Consider the following 17133-nt stretch of genomic DNA (forward strand, 5'->3'; position numbering starts at 1 on the left):
ACTGGAGGCAATACGGCCGGTTAAAAGGAGGAGGGTGGTTCCGGATCCAAACGAGCTTTTGGTTAACAAACAGAACATTATTGGATTGCAGGAAAAGGATATAGAAAATTTGGAACCTTTAGCTGATGAAGAAGAGGTTAATGAACCGGAGAAGCGTGAAAACGATTGTATTTTTGTCCGTTGATAATTTTATATTTAAATCAGCTTATAAAAGTAGGCATTTCGTTGTTAGATTTTCAGGGTGCCGAACAGGGGGGGTGCCGAACAGGGGGTACGCAACGTTAACAAGAGCATTTAATACTCTTTTTTTTTTTTTTTTTTTTTTTTTTCTTCGGCCACAACAAACTTAATTTGCCTGGATCTTGTCATATTATTATTTTGTACTTGCTGTTGTTGATAATCTTCTGATCGCTGCAATTTGTAGAACAATGTAACAAAAACACCTATTCTAATCCATAATATATTACTATCTAAATTTCTACTACATGTTCTAAGAATATGTATATGCTTGTACACATGATATACCCACCCACTCGCATGTTTGCCCGTGAACTGCACCGGATTTGTGGTGTTTTGTAGGGAGCCTTAAAGAATGCAGCAGATTGCCATCAGCATGCGGTCCCAGAGTCTATTCAAGGCTTGTTGTGATCCTACCTCCTGTACAACCACTGTTAAGGCAGGCCGCCGTTGTGAGAAAAGAATTTCAGGATGGCCAACACGCATCTGCCCATCATCGCCATTTATAAGCTGTCCCCAACCGTTTCCACAGTTTTTATCCTAGGTTTGATGGGAGTGGCACGAAATGACTTTTTACTCGATGTCCTTTGGCCAATCTCCCTTGTGTTGGCGCGGGACTTGAGGACATGAAGAATGGAGGCAGCAATTATGTCACATATTTCCAGCCTCTCTATGTAAAGGGCTACCGCATGTAAAAGGTGCATATTATTACAGCGTCCAAAGGCCCGCCACACACACATGTTTATCTCATTGTTCAGGGGCTGTGCAAGGAATTTGTGGCATGAAGATTGTTTGCTTACTGGGTTCAATCCAATGTCTGGCAGCACATTGGTATCTATTCAGCTTAAGTTTGTTCTGGAGCTGCAAAAGTTACCGGACGATACTCTCAGCTTCGTTCTTTCTCCGAACGAGGTAACTATTTCTTCACTCGGACCAAGATCAAAAGTAAACACAGGTTCTTTCTGATGCAAGAATACAGGTTACTGCCGGTGAATATACTGAGCTTGACGCGACCGGTCCAGTGACCCTAGTGCACTGAGGCACCGCTTAGGAGTTGGACAAAACAAAAGTATTCGAGTTAACATTATTCTTCTGCTATACTAGCATACAGTAACATACAGCTCCACTCCCGACTTCAAGTAAGTTAAGTTTTGCAGCTGTAGAATTCGGAGCTAGTTCAAAATAAATAGCAAAATGCTTCGCATTCTTGTCGCTGCATCAGGGGAGATTTTTCTCGGGCCCGAGCCATGCGATAACGAAAAGCATATCAAGTCGGCCATTTACTACGCCATCGAAGTCGACATGGGTCGACTGGCTGTGTTTAAAATCCCGGCGTGGGCAGCGACAAATTCGAACTATAGAGAACTTGGCAAGCTCCAATTTAGGGTTGGGCTCTGCAGCCATTATCCATAGCACCGTCAAAACACTTGTAGATATGTCAGTGATAACACGTGCCAAACGAAATTTCTTTTTTATTTTCCTTTTCTTCTAATTTTGATTTATTTTATTTTGCCTAGTCGCTACCCTGACACAGAACCCCCTTTTCTAAATACCCAGTCCGTTCGAAGTGGCGGCCTACCCAGAAATCATCCCTCGCCTCCGTGAAGAAGCAACCGCAACCCTCACCGACTCCGGGTGGCACATTCACCGCGTCTGCGCTGCAATCGAGGCACAAAATAGTTTCGGCAATGAAGGAAGGTATGCGTTTAAGCCCAGTCGGTTACGCAGGTTTCGTACGCTAGGGATCAAGAGGTTTATACTCTCCAACGGCCAAGTAACCCCGGTGGGAGTTTAGATCGAGGTCTTATCTAGGCCAAGGAACTAGTCCCCCTATTTGGTTCGAATTTCACGGATTCTATCTTCCTTTCCTGAAGCTCGGCTTCCATCTTGCCTTTCTTTTTTCTTTTCTACCACATCGTCGTGCTCCAGTCCAGGATTCGTTGATCCTTTAATTTGCCCCTGTTTTTTGTCGCCACCACAAAAAGAACAATCCCCGTTGGTCGAACAATGGCAACCGGAAACCCCCAACCACCAAAGGAAAATGCAAACCTCCACGACGTCGAGGAGACTTTATTGACCACTCTGTTCGCCAAGGCCCGCGACGCCGAAAGTGACAAGCCCATCCTCGGGGACCCCTACGCGCGGCCCCTCCTGGACCGGTGCGCGGTCGACCTCAACCGGCCTGTTTTTCGCGGCATCGACAACGGCCCAGCGATCAGAGGGATCGCCACACGCTCCCGCGCCATCGACGACCTGGTGCGCGAGTTCCTAGACCAGCACGCCGGAAACCCCGTGACGGTCGTGCACCTGGGCTGCGGCATGGACACGCGCGCGCTGCGCATCGCGCGCGGGCCCGACGTGCGCTGGGTGGATCTGGACCTGCCCGACGTTGCCGACCTGCGCCGCAGAGTCATCACCAACCCGGCCCCGGCCGGCGACTACCAACTGTACGGCGGCGACGCCAGCGACCTCGCGTGGCTCGAGAAGGTGCCGGCCGGGTGCGAGACGCTCGTCGCCGCCGAAGGTATGCTCTTGTACTGGGAGCCCAGCTCCGTGGAGCGGCTGCTGCGCGCGGTGGTGGAGCATTTTGGCTCCGGCGAGCTCGTCTTCGACGTCACGTCCGAGGTTTACGTCAGGCTGTCGGACCACGTCGAGATGCTGCAGGGCAACGGGGCGCGGTGGCGATGGGGTGTCGACGACACCAAAATCGTCGAGCGTCTACACCCGGGGCTTCGTCTTGTCGCGGAGCTGGATATGACCACCCCCGAGGTGCTCGAGAGGATCCTAAGGGGCACTTTTGGTGATAGGTTTGAGCAGGTGAGGCCGGAGCTCGAATTATCTTTGGAAGGGTATAAGGCCATCTCAAAGGTTTTGAAGCTTGAGTTTCGGAAATAATTACTAGGTAGAGATAAAAAAACAACAGGCAATGGCGTTAACGAATAATTGATATATACTTTTACGTCCGTTAAAGAATCATTGCATGCGTGGAAAGCAAAAATTTTCTCATTATGCTTTCTCCCACTTGCGGAGAAATCTGAATGTTTAACCTTGTCTATATCTTTTGATTTGTTCGTCTTTCATTGCATATTTGCGCTTTACGAGAACCAACCTTTTAGTCCTCATGTCCAAAAGACTGTGTTTTTACTCCGACATGTCCCCCTTTATTCTCTCCAGTATAGCCGCTTCATCCTCGAAAATTTTCCCGGCCTTGTACAACTAAGTTCTCTTCGTTAACAAGTAATCTCCCGAAGCTTAGGCTTCTTCCCCCAAAAAAAGAAACTACATGGTTCGCCCTCAAAACACGCCAAAGTGATGGCCGCCGATATCATTCTCATTCTCTGCCACGATAAACCCCCACCCCCCCCCCCCCCCCCCCCCCCCCCCATTCTGCACACCGTAGTCAGTGGCCATCAATCCGCACCTTTACCTCTGCCTTGTTTCGTTGAGACTTCGACGACTAACAGAGCTAAAAATAGACTGGAAATGGCGCGGGAAAGCCTCGCGGTATGCTTTATAGATTCTGACAAAGTGCCAAGCCGTCTCGAAATGCTGCAGGAGGCAACAGGTAGGCCTTCAAATCTGGCCTCAGAGGTCCAAAATTCAGCGTAGATGCGTGGGGATTGAATTAAACTGGTCTTTAGCAGCTAATAAGAATTCTTTCTAGCAATGATTCTGCATTCATATTTCAGGCAGGCGATGCATTTCATGCCAATGCCAAGGTCGCCAGAAGGTCGCCAACAATGAGGCCTCCAAACGGGACACAGCGCGGTGTCATATTTGGCCCTTTCGACCAACAAGAGCATAGAAATAAACGAGTGGCACAAAATTACGGGAATACCGGCGCGTACCGTCAAGGATTGCATAATGCATTAACGGCCAGGCAGATTTCTCGGTGCGCGTGACCACGTCACCTACAGAGTGCAAACGGTATGGTTAACTCGGAGCAACAGGATTCTCCACCCCCTATCCCGAATATAATCATATATAAAAGCACGAGGTAGACCAGATGTTGGGACTGGTCAGCAACCAAAGAGGCATAACGACTCTGTCATGGCGTCGCCTGGCTCCAGCCATCTAAAGATGCTTTCGCCACTTATTGACTTGACCACCGACGGCGTTACTGACGGTCCCATGAGAGGCCAATCTTCCCAGAGAACAAGGTCGTCAGGCCCTATCTGGCTTCCAAAGCTTGAAGGGGTTGACTGGGATGCCAAAGAAGAGGAGCATAGGCGGACTAGAGCCAAGACGGTGGTAGGACATGCACTGGACAATTCGAAATTCAAAAAGTCCGAGTCGTCATGGGAAGTCGATGCCTGGTCAGATGTGTTCAGTCAAATGAGGGACGACCCAATTATAGCAGCGTGAGCGAATCTCTATGTTCAGCCGTAAGAGCACAACCAGCCAACAACAAAGATGCATCTTTTTGTTACTAAAACTATCATGACACGCAACATCAGAGACAAACGTGAATACCGCGAGACTCGTATTCATAGGATCAAAGGGAAACCTACTTTTATCAGGTGTGTTCCTGACGCTACCTTTGGTCTGTCCACCTTTAGCGAGAATAGGAAACTCGGTGAGTCCAAATTATCTTGGCCTACCTAGCAATGTTTATGTAGACTGAGCATTAACAACACAACCTCGCCCAATACCCCATTGGTATAGATTATAAGTGCTACAACAATGACAGATATCCTTTCATCGAAGTAAGCGACTACGACAAAGACTTCGCCACACGCGAACTTGACAAAACTCGCCTTGAAGCGTTGGCTATACACCGCAAATGCGGCCTGTTGGCTGACCCGAGTTGGGGGGAAGCAGACCTCGTGTTCCCATTTGCAGTTTACGAGGCCAAATCTTCCAATGCGACATGTGGACAGGCGGATTTCCAAGTCGAAAAGGCAACACTGGTCTACCTGAGAATGCTCGACCACCTGGCCCGCAAACCAGGCGCTAAAGCACTCCACGAGGAGAACTTGTATCAGACGTTGGACAGCGGTAGCTTTCAGACTTTTACCCTCACCTCCATCGGACCGGAGTGGTCTGTCATGGTCGGGTATCGACGGGCTCTCCGACCGCAAGACTCAAATGTTCCGAACTGGCTCAGAACAGGGAGAGGCAACGATGTATATGTAAGGTGGCTGCTATCCCCCTAGCATGGCTCGTCCGACCTCCTCAAAATTATGGCCTGCTTACTAACCGAAAAAAAAAAACATTTTTGATCCGTGTCGACAGAGGATTGATGCAATATGGAACGGCAAAGTAACGAATGAGCGCAAAGCCTGGGAGCTCCTCTCCATTGTCGACCAGATCCACCATTGGGCCATCACCAAGCACCGCGACTTTGTGATCCGACACGTCAGGGAGTGGCACGAATTTTGCGAAGAGTGCCACAGGCAAGACGCCATAAAGTTATGGCTATCGTCGGGCCCGTACAAAAAGCGTCACACGGCTGCGGCGTCGAGGGCGCGCAGGCAGGGCCTCAGAGGACTACGGCTGGCAGATTGGACGGAATACCTTGGTTCGGAAGCCCACAACAAGATCAGAAGAAGAGCAATCGAGATTGCCCAAGATCTTCAACGGGTTTGAATGAAGGATTTGGTCAAAGGAGGAGCCTCGAGGCTGATTTGGATGTTGATACTAATCGGGAACACTTTGGGTACGTTTTGGAGATATGGGGAGCTTCTCGACAAGGATTTTGTAAATTGCCCACGCAAACTATTTTTAAAAGATTTGGCTTTCCCCATAGTTCGAGATTCCATTTCTCTAAATATATTGTCAATGAGGTTAAGAATCGAAACTAGGCTTACTCGCAGCTTAATAACTCCATGCGATTTTTTAGATAATGGCAGGAATTGTTGCTAGGGAACGGGGACAATATTTATTAAAGCTCAAACCAGTCGTGGGCGAGCACCTTATCGACGCTTGCCCGCTCTTTAGGCGTGCAATTGAAGATATTGCGTAGGAACTCGACCAACAGATTCCTCTCCGCCTCGTGCATGGGCTCCTCCTTGTAATGAATCGTTCCTCCAGGTCTTTCCTGTGGTGGTGACGGAAAGATTTCGAGAGATTATAGTTCCGAGCTCCCCACTACCGACCCTACATCTGCGAATAAAGTTTCCCAGAAAGTCGAAAAATCACAGCTGGGAGCTCGTCGCCGGCTAATTATGGGTAGAACGGTTGTTTCCGCCGTCAGCTCGTCACTTTCGATGAAATCTGGAATAAGCAGTTTATCTAATCGTAAACAGGGCTCAGGTATCCTTAAAAGTTCGGCTGTAAAGTCCAATCATGTTTGTTTCATTAGCCAGATAGTCGCTTATTTAAGTAGTTTGCCAAAGTGAGCTGACCCACAAGGTATTTTGGCTGGCCTCGAAGCAAGCCGCCGGACTTTGATCGGACATATGCTTTCTTTGGCTCGCCGATGCGCAATTTCAGTTTTTCCCCATATAAGAGATTTATACCCTTGAGCTTGGCTAGGACGTTGGCAGCTTTAAAGTTGTGAAAAGCTACAATAACCAACCGTCCAAAACATATCCCATGTTTGTGCAAAATTTCCAAGGCTTAAACAGCCTGGCGACGTGGTGATTTGATGACAGTTATGTGTATCTATCTATCACATGCTCTTATATGCAACCTCATAGTTTGGTAGTAGTGTTCCATTGTGGCACCTAGCAAAAAGATGTCCCAGGCGACAACTTCACCGCCCAAAACAATTAATTGCCCCCGCCCAGGATTGAACTAGGGACCTTCGCATATATCACAACGGAGGTGTTACAAGTGCGACGCGCTACCACTACGCCACAAGGGCAGTTGTTCCATCAGGCTCAATCTTGGGTCTGTGTGTGGCTCAGCGCCCGCTGCTTGCTGCGCGCGAAGGGGATTACAGCAGAGCTGCTGAGAAAACCAGGCATTCATTTAGAGATTTAGAGGATTAATCATGTAGAGCAGGAAGCTATAGGTCAGTGTGGGTCATTTTCAATTCCTACCTACTCATCATTCATTCCATGGATCCATGCTTTATCGTCCAATGTTTATCCCCAAGCAAATTCGACCGATTAGTTTAAGAGTCGGCAAAAAAAAAAAAAGTATAAGTCGTACAAGTAGCCAACACCTCTTAAAAAAGATTCCCATCACAAATCTTAATTATAGCAATCACGGTGATGAATTCCACAAATGACTGTGTTGGGAGAAAAAGGGGTTCAGTCAATGTCCCTACACAAAAATGAACAACGGAAAACTTTGGCAAAAACTCACCACAGCTGGCGCCCCAGGTGAAAAGCACAGCCCAAAAATTGCAGGCCCCATCGCAAGGGTCTATCGGGCATTTCCGTTCCTTCTTGAGAGATTCGTCGATGCTGATGAGGGAAACAGCATTGAGTGACGTTAAAGTACCGTTGTTGCTGCTCATTGTTCCCTCTACGGTTGGACGGGCTAGAGCTATGGCTACGAGGAGCCAGGCGATGAAAGTGAAAACCTTCATAGTTTTGGATGATAATAAGGTGGATAAGTAATTGGTATAGAATGTGGCAAGCAATGACGGTAGTTACATGGGCAGATGGTCGAAGAGTAAGGAGCAATAGTGGAAAGGATGGCTTCAGATATTTAAGGAGCATCTTCACGTGGCAAAAAAAAAAAAAAAAAAAAAAAAAAAAAAAAAAAAAAAAAAAAAAAAAGTTCAGCCACACATAAAAAGGCACATGTCATCTAACACACCGTAAAATACTGAAAATATTCAAGACGCAGGGTCCACTATCTAAATCTACACTGTATCTCCCCTCCCTCAAAGCCACTCATCCACCTTGTCATACCCCAACTCGTCCAACACATCCCCCCTCTCGACCTCGCTCCTCTTGACAACATTTGCCCCGTCGTCAAAGCAGCCCGTCACCAACCCAGCCGCCCGATCGCACAGGGGCAGCACCTCCCTCGTCTCCATGTTGCAGAACAAGCCCTCCGAGTACGAGACAAAGTCGGGCCCCCGCGACGATGGATCCGCGCACAGCCTCGATGCCCTCTGCCCACGCCGCGACTTGATCAGCCAGCTGTTGTGAGGGGACCGTGGGCGGTTCTGGTGGTGGCTGCCGTGTGGTGGCGGCGCCCGGTGCGGGTTCGACGGTCCAGAGGCTCGAGAGATAGGTGCGTGCTGCTCAGGGTACAGGCTGTTGTTCTCCTGGCTGCGGCGGGTGTGGCGTTGTCGCGAGTCCGGTTGCGCCGGGACGTGGACGATGCCGCGGGTGCGGTTCATGTTCTCGGGCGTGCGTGTCTCCCACCGGTCGATCTCAGAGGGGTCAAAATCCGAGTAGAATTTCATCGTGGGATTTCCCGCGCAGAAGCTGTTGAAATGCATGGTAGCAATGGTCAGCCACCACATCAACAATGACAAAACTCTTTTGGATCAACAAAAACTTGAAAACTCACTACTCAAGGGACTTGTTGTTAGCTTTCGTGTATTTGAACTCGTGGATGTGGAGCTGGACCGCCGTGACACTCTTGTTGTCAATGTGGTGCATCGAGAGCCATGCACAGGCCAGTTCATCCTGGCCGTCAAAGACAACACTTGAAAAGTACCTATGTTTTTGGAATAGGTTCAAGTTCGTCAGCAGCTGGTGGAGCCTTGATCAGAAACAAGCAGAAAAGAAACTTACCATGGCTTGGAACAAGTCTGCGCCCACTGTCCCGTCCAGCTGTACTTCTCGCCCGTGGCCAACGTCTGCGTGACGTAGGCTATGCAGATGTCATTCTCGTTGGCCGTAATGAGCGAGTAAGTAGGCTGGTGCGGCTCGTTGAGATCGATGGTGAAGTCGATAAAGTCGCCCGCCGGCACGTCCTTATCGTCACCCCAGAAGGCACCCAACCAGTTTCCCCTCTCGTCCCAGACTCGCAAGTCGGGGATGAAACCACCCTTGTTCTGGCCCCCATGCGAGTCCAGGCCCATGTGGATGCGGAACGACGTCTGGCGGTGGCTGTCCGGCTGTGGGGGGTGCTCTGCGAAGCCCAGGGCGAGTGAGACGATTGTGAATATGGCCAGCGATATTCCAGTCGGGTCAAAGAAGGGCGCCAGGGTCGTGGCGACCGTGAGGACTGCACCGATGCTTTCAGACATGTTTTGCAAAGATTGTATGGTATTGTATTGTATGGTCTATGGGAATAGTTGGATTGACTTGGATACGGACTACCCTCCATTTTTATACTTTTTTTTGCTGGCAAGTTAGACGACCATCCCAACCCATATACCTGCTCAAGGTAGTCAGTCTGTTCCTGCCTCATGATGACCGACATGGTAGTCAGAACCTACGCAGACTAGCTCTAGATCACAAGTTTCGGTCGGCTCGTATTTTTCACCATGTATCGGAAGGTATGACGTCTAGATTTTGCTGCCCAGATCTCGATGAAGAAGAATACATATGATAGTATGCTCGGTATCATCCTAACAGAAATTAGCTGCTGGCATTATGTGTAGGTTGTTATTTAGAACCTCGTCGACGTCGAGATGTGAACCTCCAAGTTGACGACATCATTTACCTGTAGGGCGCATGTAAGAGTAACACGACCTTGAGAAGAAAAATTTTGAATTCAGTCGGCTTCGAAGCAAAAGTGACGCCGACGTGAAGTTTGCCTTTCTTTTGGTGTTGACAGATTGACAGATCAGTGATGGTTTCCTTACTACTCGGTGCATCACTCAGAGAGCAAGAATCTAGGAGTGACCCCTGAGCAGGTGCATAAGTCCAGGGTAGGTTCAATGCTGCTTCCGTGAGATTAAGCTTTTGACTTGGGGTGCATACTTGGATTAGTCTACAAGGCAAGCTCAAGATCAATTATCAAATGGACTGATTTTCCCCCTGGCTTGCGCTCCAAGCTCCTGGAGCTATGACCTCGATTCCGCTTTCGCCCTATTTTTTTTATCTTTAGAAGTTTGTTGGGAAGGTAAACTTGGCGGTTTGGTTCAGCCTTGATAACGCACCCATGAATAAGGCAAGTCTACCGCAAGTACCATATTGCCTTTGGCTTACAGTCTAGACCAGTTGCTAAAGAAAGCTTGGCTTATCTTTTCGTCCAAGGTTCCTGGTTAAGTTATGCTTACTTTTGATGGCTTTTTTGACTCATGTCGTCAGTAATCCATTGCCGCTTCTGTAGCTACCAACCTAATCTACCTTAGGCATCTACCTTACCTACCTCCAACGACAAATGTGAGAGGCTCTTTGAAAGTAGATACTTACCAGCCTCGCTATCTTATGAGTGATAGAAGTCAGAATCACACATGCCTTACCTTGGTGTAGTGTGGTCTGGTCTCCTCGCTCAGTCTTTACCCTGGACGATGCAGCAAAGCCTGAAATCATCATAGACTGGCTGATTGTTGACCATCGGGTATTTGATAGGCATGCATGGCTCCCTTACCTAGATATTTCAGCTAAGTTATATTGCCTAGGTAGGTGAGTAACTGGGTTTCTGACCATTGTCAAAATATCCAAACAATGTTACGCATTTCTTTATCAGGGCTGCAGTTTCTTTTGCTAGTATACGGAAAGAAGTTACGCCCCTCGCTTTCGTCATCTTTGCTCAACCTCTTCTTGCTTTTGGCTAGTGCTTTAGTCATCTCTAAAGAACCAACTCACTTTTGACGCGAGCGAAGCCAGTCGCGGGTAGCTTCCAGCAACCTATCAAGAGGTAAATGCGACCAATGCCCGAAATGTCTGGTTCTATCAGGACTTTTGGCTTTTTGTGATCGCCATCAAACTTAGGCGCCAGATTGCTCCTCTTATTCTTGAACAAGCTGCATATGGTCTTAAAGCTTCAGGGCCATTTGATATCTAACAGTTCGGGTACATTCGGAAGACGTTGAGGACCCAGGTAGTTGGCCAATGGTGAAAGGATGTACCCTTGATGTCCCGAAGTCGACATGCCATCATCATCTTCAATACCAAACCTACAACACCTTCGAGGCTTGAGATTAACATATGGTCTAATGATAAAGAATGCCTACACTAGGCGTCCATGCAGATCTAGTGTGATTTGAAGAGTTAAACTCTGGCAGGAAAAACAAAAATACGCCTTCCCGGTAACAAAAACCACACAAACAAATCCTGTTTATGTAAACCGGCCTCACTGTCCTATATCAGACAATCTCTTGTGGCCAAACATACAAAGGAATATCCAATTACATCAAAATAGTTAAACTTTCCATCCATCCATTCAAGCTCAATCCATATTCCATCAACGCATAAATCAGTAACACACACACGTGCATACATAGACACAGCACCACATGTTTTCCCCCCCTTAATCCATTACGCAATCAAGAAAAATGCAGTTTCTCGGTGCCCTCATTTGCCTGCTCCTAACACTCACTCACGCACTTCCATCCCACCCAGGAGCATGGAGCCCGCCCTCGTCCTCCTCCTCGTCGTCCTTCTCCACTTCGCTCATATCGGGAGAAAGCAGAAATGACGTGGGAATCGTCATCAACACCACCGCCACCGCCGACAACACCACCACCACCGCCATCGCCATCGCCACGCCCGCCTCCAGCCACGAGGGCGAGCTGTGTGATCCCGACCCTTGCATCGAAGCCTGCCGTCTGGTGTACACCGTCATCACAATCGGGCTCAGTTGTTGTAAGTTTACTGGCTTTTTTCTGGTCTCACCCTCCCCCAAACTGCCGCCCGGTCCTCATCATTTACTTGCATTGAATTAAAAAAAAAGCCTTGGGGACTGACATCGAATGGGATCTTGCTCCCTCCACCCCAGACGCCTGCCTTTGGCACCACTATAAATGTTATCCCATTGAGCCCTTGAACCTCTACTGAGGGGCTTTATTGTGCAAATATATATGTATCCTGGAACCTGGGAAAGCGCTTTTTCTTCTTCTTTGAATAACTTGCCATAGAATAGGATATCGTTCGAGTTTCTTTTGTACGCGTCGCGTAAGTATTTTTTTTGTCTTATTTTTCTACTCTGGAGATCGAGAAAGCAAATTTGTTACCAGATCTATCCCAAGTCTGCCAAGGGGGTGCCGCGTTTTTGGCGAAGCGGGCGGAACAGACCGGGGTCAGCATGTTATAGCCTCCATTTTCTTTTTTCTCTTTCTTTGTTTCCTATCATCCTCGCCGGTTCGCCCTTATTAGACATTAGACTTTTAATGCAGTAGATTACAAGCCTTGGAGTAGGCCAATTTTCAGCCACAAATTTCCTGGAATTATCGAGCTGTACCACTGCGGTGGCCTTCTCCAATGTTTTTGAGAAAGAATGTCGTTTTGGTGAGGGCGGTTTACTTGACCCGGTATTTGCTTCCACGTGATGTCAAGGTGTCAACCTAGCTGGGGCGCTACAAAAGGTTGTCTGTGTAGTACCTTTGGCCTTTGTAGCTTTTCATAGTTTCATCGACTCAGGTGTGTCCTTGAGGCTTGAATGTTTCTTCGAGGGCCACATTTATGAACAGGCGACCTTGGTTTTTAGGTCTTTCAAGACAAACACGAATGCAGGTCGGTAGATGATTAGGTTGGAAGTAGGGTAGATAATAGCCCGTGTCTCTTGACATTTCACGTAAAAAAGTGCAGAAAAAGAGTCATGGAAACCCGAAAAATGTGTATTCATCATCAGAGATTCCCAAAAATCGTCCCTATGCAGTGGTATCTCGCCGCAAAGATGCAAATGATAATATCAGACATGCTGCTCTTGCACAAGTTTGAAGAAGTAAAAAGAAAAAAAAGGAAAACTTGACAAATCCGTCGATGCCCCTTTAAAAACGAAAACAGTAGAAAAAAAAGATAAAAGAAAAAAAGCCACCGCCATGACCTTTCCCCACCCGTCGTAGTTCATCAAATTCGTTCTCATTTACAACTCGTCACAAAAAAAAAGTCCATAAATTACTCTTCCTCCTCCTCAATCGGCGCCGGCGTCCTCCTCTCGTTCCTCCTCTTCGGACGCCTGTGCCTCGAGCTGCTGATGTTGCTGGCCGAGTCGTCAGGGCGGAGCTCTCCAAACTCGTCTGCGCCCCAATCCGACTCATTGGCCATGGAGAAGGTGTCATCGTCCTGGCCGAAGAACGTGTCGAACCGCGGCGAGCCGTCCTGGCCCGCCGTGCCGACGCTTCCACCTGAAGCCACCGTCGGCAGAGCCGTGCTACCGGCCCGCCTCCGCGACAGCCCGATCTGCAGACCTGCGTTACGCTGCCGTAGTGCGTTGCGCACCGCCTCGGCCCGCTGGTGGAGCACCTCAAACGCATCCTCCAGAGCTTCCATGCCCTGGTAGATGTGCCGCTCCACCTCGGACAAGACCTGAACCTCAAGCTCCTCGTCCAGAGTCACGGCGGTCTTGCCGCCATTGTTGCCGCCGCCCGGCATTCCAGGAGGAACGACGACGGCCGACGATACGCCGCTGATAAACGACGCCGGTGTCGGTCCACGGCTATAGGGTGTGGGACCCCGCGAGGGTGTAAAGTTCCGCATCGCCGGGGAGAAGAAGCCACTCGCGTTGGGCGTTCCAGCGCGCGACGAAGGCGTCTCGGCGATTGGTGTGAGCAGATCGTTCATCGAATCATCGGCACCATTCCATAAAAATCCATCGAAGCGGCCCGAGGTCAGCAGCTCCCATTCAGAGGTGTTGATGTCGCTGACGGCGCGGAGTAGATCGTGCATGTGTAGATTCTTGATCAGGTATACAGCCGTCTCAGCGTCGCGCGGTACGAGCTGCAGACCATACCAGCGCTGCAGGGCGAGTCCAGTACGCACGAGAAAGTCCTGTCGGGGCTTCTTGCGCATCGGGGTTGGTGCGCGCATCGCGGGCTGCAACTCCTTGCTCCCAGCCAGAAGCGCGTTGAAGTAAGGTTGCTCTTCGATATCGAGGTTGGTGAGGATGGCAAAGGTGAGTGTTTCATCATCGACCTCCTGAGGCGGTGGCGCCTCTGCGCAACTAGTTAACCATTTGTCAACGGCCGCCTTGACCTTCTTGTTCTGCCGAAGGTAGTGGCCGCGGAATTCCTCTGCAATGTCGGGATCCATTTTTATAGGCGAATCAGGCCGCGGTGGAAGACTGTCAACCACCTCATCGGGATCTCTAATGCCTAGAGAACTCAGGTCAAAGGGCGGCCACGGAGGATTCTCGCTCTTGTACTTTTCCAAAACCTCTCCCCATCCCAGACCTCGGGCGAGCCGGCCAGTCTTCTCGCACATGACACAGCTGCAGCCATCCTCAGGCAAGTCTCTAGTGAATACATTGTCCAGCCGGTCCAATATCCGCCTGGCGATGGTTTTGTGGCCCGTGGCCACGGCGACGGATCCTTGATTTTCTAACACCGTCTGGTACTGATCTAAAAGGTTAAAGAAGGGAGCAAAAAGTGTTTCGGTGCCGCTCAGGGGAGGGTTGGAGGGCCTGGTGCCATTCTGACGGGGGAGGGCGTCTAGGAAGTTCTTGGAGACGGGTTTGGGCAGCCCGCCGTGTTGCATTAGATAGTTGACCTTGGGGGTTTCGGAAATGCTCAGAGGCGGAGGCGGGGGTGGCGGTGGTGGAGGCCCATAGTCGAGAGAGGGCGTCTGCACGGGCTCTGGCGGATCGTGAATGCGCAACCCACCGGCGCCACGCTTGCTGTCGGCGAACATGGGCGGCGGTGGAGGGAACTGTGGGGTAGCTGTTGGTGTTTTGGGAGAGGAATCCTGCGCCGATTCTGGAGAAAGGTTAACGTCAATTGGGTCAGGTCGGCTTGTGCTAACGTGAATTGTACGCTTCGACGACGCTGTCGAGGGAGCACCTGATCTCGACGTCGCTTTGGTCTCGGTCTCGGTCGGTGCGCGCAGGTAGGTGGCTTGACTCGACGACGCTCTAGACTTTGTTGAAACCTTGGACCTATCCTCATGCTTTGAGGATGCTCTCGACAGCCACGACGTGACGGTCGAGCGCACCCCGCCGCCTCCCCCTCCTTCAGCGTCGTCTCGATCCCGCGATCTCGTAGACGTCGGAGTGCCCGAACTCCTCCGATCCTTGGGCTCGGACAGGTTCGTCTCGGGCGGGCTGGGTGGACGGTCGTTGCTTTTGCGAAGGCTCGAGGATGACTTCCTCTCGTCGACCGACTTGGATCGCTTGAGCTTGTCGCTCCCCCCATCGCCGCCGCCGAGGTCGGTGGCTTCAGGGGTCGGCGGATCATTGCTGCGGCGGGTCCTCGACACTGCGGGCGATTGCTGCTGTGAGAGGTCCTCCTTGCTGTCTAGTGCGACGCTCTCCTTACTGTGTGCTTTGCTGAACCCTGGGTACGGGCGCGGCGCGCGGGTACGGGCAATCTCCGGAACCACATCCGCGCTCAGCTCCGACTTTTCCACGCCATCGGATCGGTTCTGCTGCCTATCGCGGGACCTGGATCTCGACCTCGACCTGTCGCGGTCCTTCTCCCGGTGTCGTTCCCTGTCTCGGGATCTGTCGCGGTCCTTGTCTCTATCGCGGTCGCGGTCCCGGTCCTTGGGTCGGCGCTTGCGGTGGGAATGGGATGAAGATTGCAGATCGCTGTCGGCTGTGGTCCGGGGGTGTCTCGAGGAGCGTGACGACTTGTGGCGGAGTTCGCGGTCTCTCTCTCTGTCTCTGTCTTTGTCCCTGTCCCGATCCCGGTCCCGGTCCCTATCCCGATCTCGGTCTCGGTCTCGGTCGCGATCGCGGTCTCGATCCCGGTCCCGGTCTTTGTCCCTGTCGCCTGAAGGTCGCTCAGCCCGGCTGCTCTTCCGCTTCGGCAGCGCAGAAGCAGTATCTTCGTCGTCGACGTCGACATGAATCAAATTATCCCTGTCGTACTCTTTAGAAGGCATGGTGGACCATGCCAACACCCTTAAAGGTGCTTTCTTGAGACGAGATAGGGGGTGAAAAAAAAAGGTTGTTGAAAAGATGAGGCTAAGCTGAATTTGGACCTTCTTTCGTTTGCGAGACGCGGGACGACAAAAAGGTTTGACAGCTTTTGCCGCAGAGAAGAAAATCAACAGAGTTTGTGGGAAGGAAAAGAAGAAACGGTCCCCCTTCCCAAGAAACTCGAGATGATAGCTGAATAATGGGGGTGTCGGTTCAGGAACGTGTTTGGTTGCTATGGACTGCAAGGGAAGGTTGGGCTTCACTCGGCGGTGTAGGGGCGTGGAGCTCCCAAGATGAGACGGGATGATTTCGCAAAAAAAACAAAACAAAAAAAATGATGAGGGGTGGTTGGTTTTCCCAGAAGAAAAGAAAAAAGAAGTCTTCCAATGAAAAGATCGCCCACATACAAAAACGGGTAATCTGCAAAGAAGAAAAAACAATCAGACGCGCCCAGGGTATCTTCAAGCGTAGAATCTGAAAGAACGTAAAACAACGACACGATGTGATGATGGCAAGCAGAAAAAAAGCATGGAGAGGGGATGATGGAATGCGCGTTGGCAATGCAGCAAAGCCAAGTCACAAAGTCGGCCTTTTTGCAGGTTCCAGGGGGTGGAAGCCTAACGCTACTACCCACGCGCCACCCCTAGGTACCTTACCTTACACCTTAGCAGCAAGTAATAAGTTTTAGTTAGCCTTTGGCCTTTGGGGTTGGGCAAGGTGCACCCAAGTCTTGAACCGGCGGTAAAGTAAAGGCCAAAGGAGCTTCCACCCCTGTCACCTTGTGGATCGATTGCTCACTTGGATCGGCAAAGGAGGGGACGCGTCAAACATGATTCGCCCAGACCTTTTCATAAAATATGGGTCTGGCTCCGCAGGAAGCGGGCGGCTGGAGTTCTTTGTGCTGTGGAGGGGCACGTCCGATGTGCTTCAAGTAGCACCACGCACACCAGAACACGTCCGCTCTTGCATTGCTGTGCTGTACGTGACGAAAGAGAGCGAGGGAAAAAAGACCCAAACAAAAACCCGATGATCTGGTTGATTTCTACGGTTGGGCAGCCAGGCATTCATTGTGAC

General features: G+C 50.2%; 7 protein-coding genes across 7 annotated transcripts; 3 read left to right on the forward strand and 4 right to left on the reverse strand.

Moving 5' to 3' along the window:
* Positions 1–2244: 2244 nt before the first annotated feature.
* Positions 2245–3132, forward strand: PgNI_10773 (uncharacterized protein; the record flags this gene model as incomplete). Its single annotated transcript, XM_031130746.1, has 1 exon — positions 2245–3132. The coding sequence occupies one exon, from the start codon at positions 2245–2247 to the stop codon at positions 3130–3132; it is 888 nt and encodes a 295-aa protein (XP_030980089.1).
* A 1155-nt stretch (positions 3133–4287) lies between these two features.
* PgNI_10774 (uncharacterized protein) lies at positions 4288–5826 on the forward strand (the record flags this gene model as incomplete). The annotated part of the gene is made up of 4 exons (XM_031130747.1): positions 4288–4598; positions 4695–4813; positions 4903–5369; positions 5473–5826. The coding sequence occupies 4 exons, from the start codon at positions 4288–4290 to the stop codon at positions 5824–5826; spliced, it is 1251 nt and encodes a 416-aa protein (XP_030980090.1).
* Positions 5827–6476: 650 nt separating this feature from the next.
* PgNI_10775 (uncharacterized protein) lies at positions 6477–6798 on the reverse strand (the record flags this gene model as incomplete). The annotated part of the gene is made up of 2 exons (XM_031130748.1): positions 6477–6510; positions 6589–6798. Coding segments are annotated over 2 exons (222 nt in total), but the record flags the coding sequence as incomplete, so codon positions are not given.
* Positions 6799–7376: 578 nt separating this feature from the next.
* On the reverse strand, positions 7377–7741 carry PgNI_10776 (uncharacterized protein; the record flags this gene model as incomplete). The annotated part of the gene is made up of 2 exons (XM_031130749.1): positions 7492–7741; positions 7377–7414 (listed from the first exon to the last, which is right to left on the reverse strand). The coding sequence occupies exons 1-2, from the start codon at positions 7715–7717 to the stop codon at positions 7377–7379; spliced, it is 264 nt and encodes an 87-aa protein (XP_030980092.1). The 5' UTR covers positions 7718–7741.
* Positions 7742–8017: 276 nt separating this feature from the next.
* On the reverse strand, positions 8018–9340 carry PgNI_10777 (uncharacterized protein; the record flags this gene model as incomplete). Its single annotated transcript, XM_031130750.1, has 3 exons — positions 8018–8570; positions 8656–8805; positions 8883–9340. The coding sequence occupies 3 exons, from the start codon at positions 9338–9340 to the stop codon at positions 8018–8020; spliced, it is 1161 nt and encodes a 386-aa protein (XP_030980093.1).
* Positions 9341–11539: 2199 nt separating this feature from the next.
* On the forward strand, positions 11540–12297 carry PgNI_10778 (uncharacterized protein; the record flags this gene model as incomplete). The annotated part of the gene is made up of 2 exons (XM_031130751.1): positions 11540–11849; positions 12221–12297. The coding sequence occupies 2 exons, from the start codon at positions 11540–11542 to the stop codon at positions 12295–12297; spliced, it is 387 nt and encodes a 128-aa protein (XP_030980094.1).
* Positions 12298–13100: 803 nt separating this feature from the next.
* On the reverse strand, positions 13101–16022 carry PgNI_10779 (uncharacterized protein; the record flags this gene model as incomplete). The annotated part of the gene is made up of 1 exon (XM_031130752.1): positions 13101–16022. One exon carries the CDS (start codon positions 16020–16022, stop codon positions 13101–13103), a length of 2922 nt encoding a protein of 973 aa, XP_030980095.1.
* Positions 16023–17133: the final 1111 nt, after the last annotated feature.

This window comes from Pyricularia grisea, chromosome VII (genome assembly GCF_004355905.1).
Source record: "Pyricularia grisea strain NI907 chromosome VII, whole genome shotgun sequence".
NCBI classification, from domain to species: Eukaryota; Fungi; Ascomycota; class Sordariomycetes; order Magnaporthales; family Pyriculariaceae; genus Pyricularia; species Pyricularia grisea.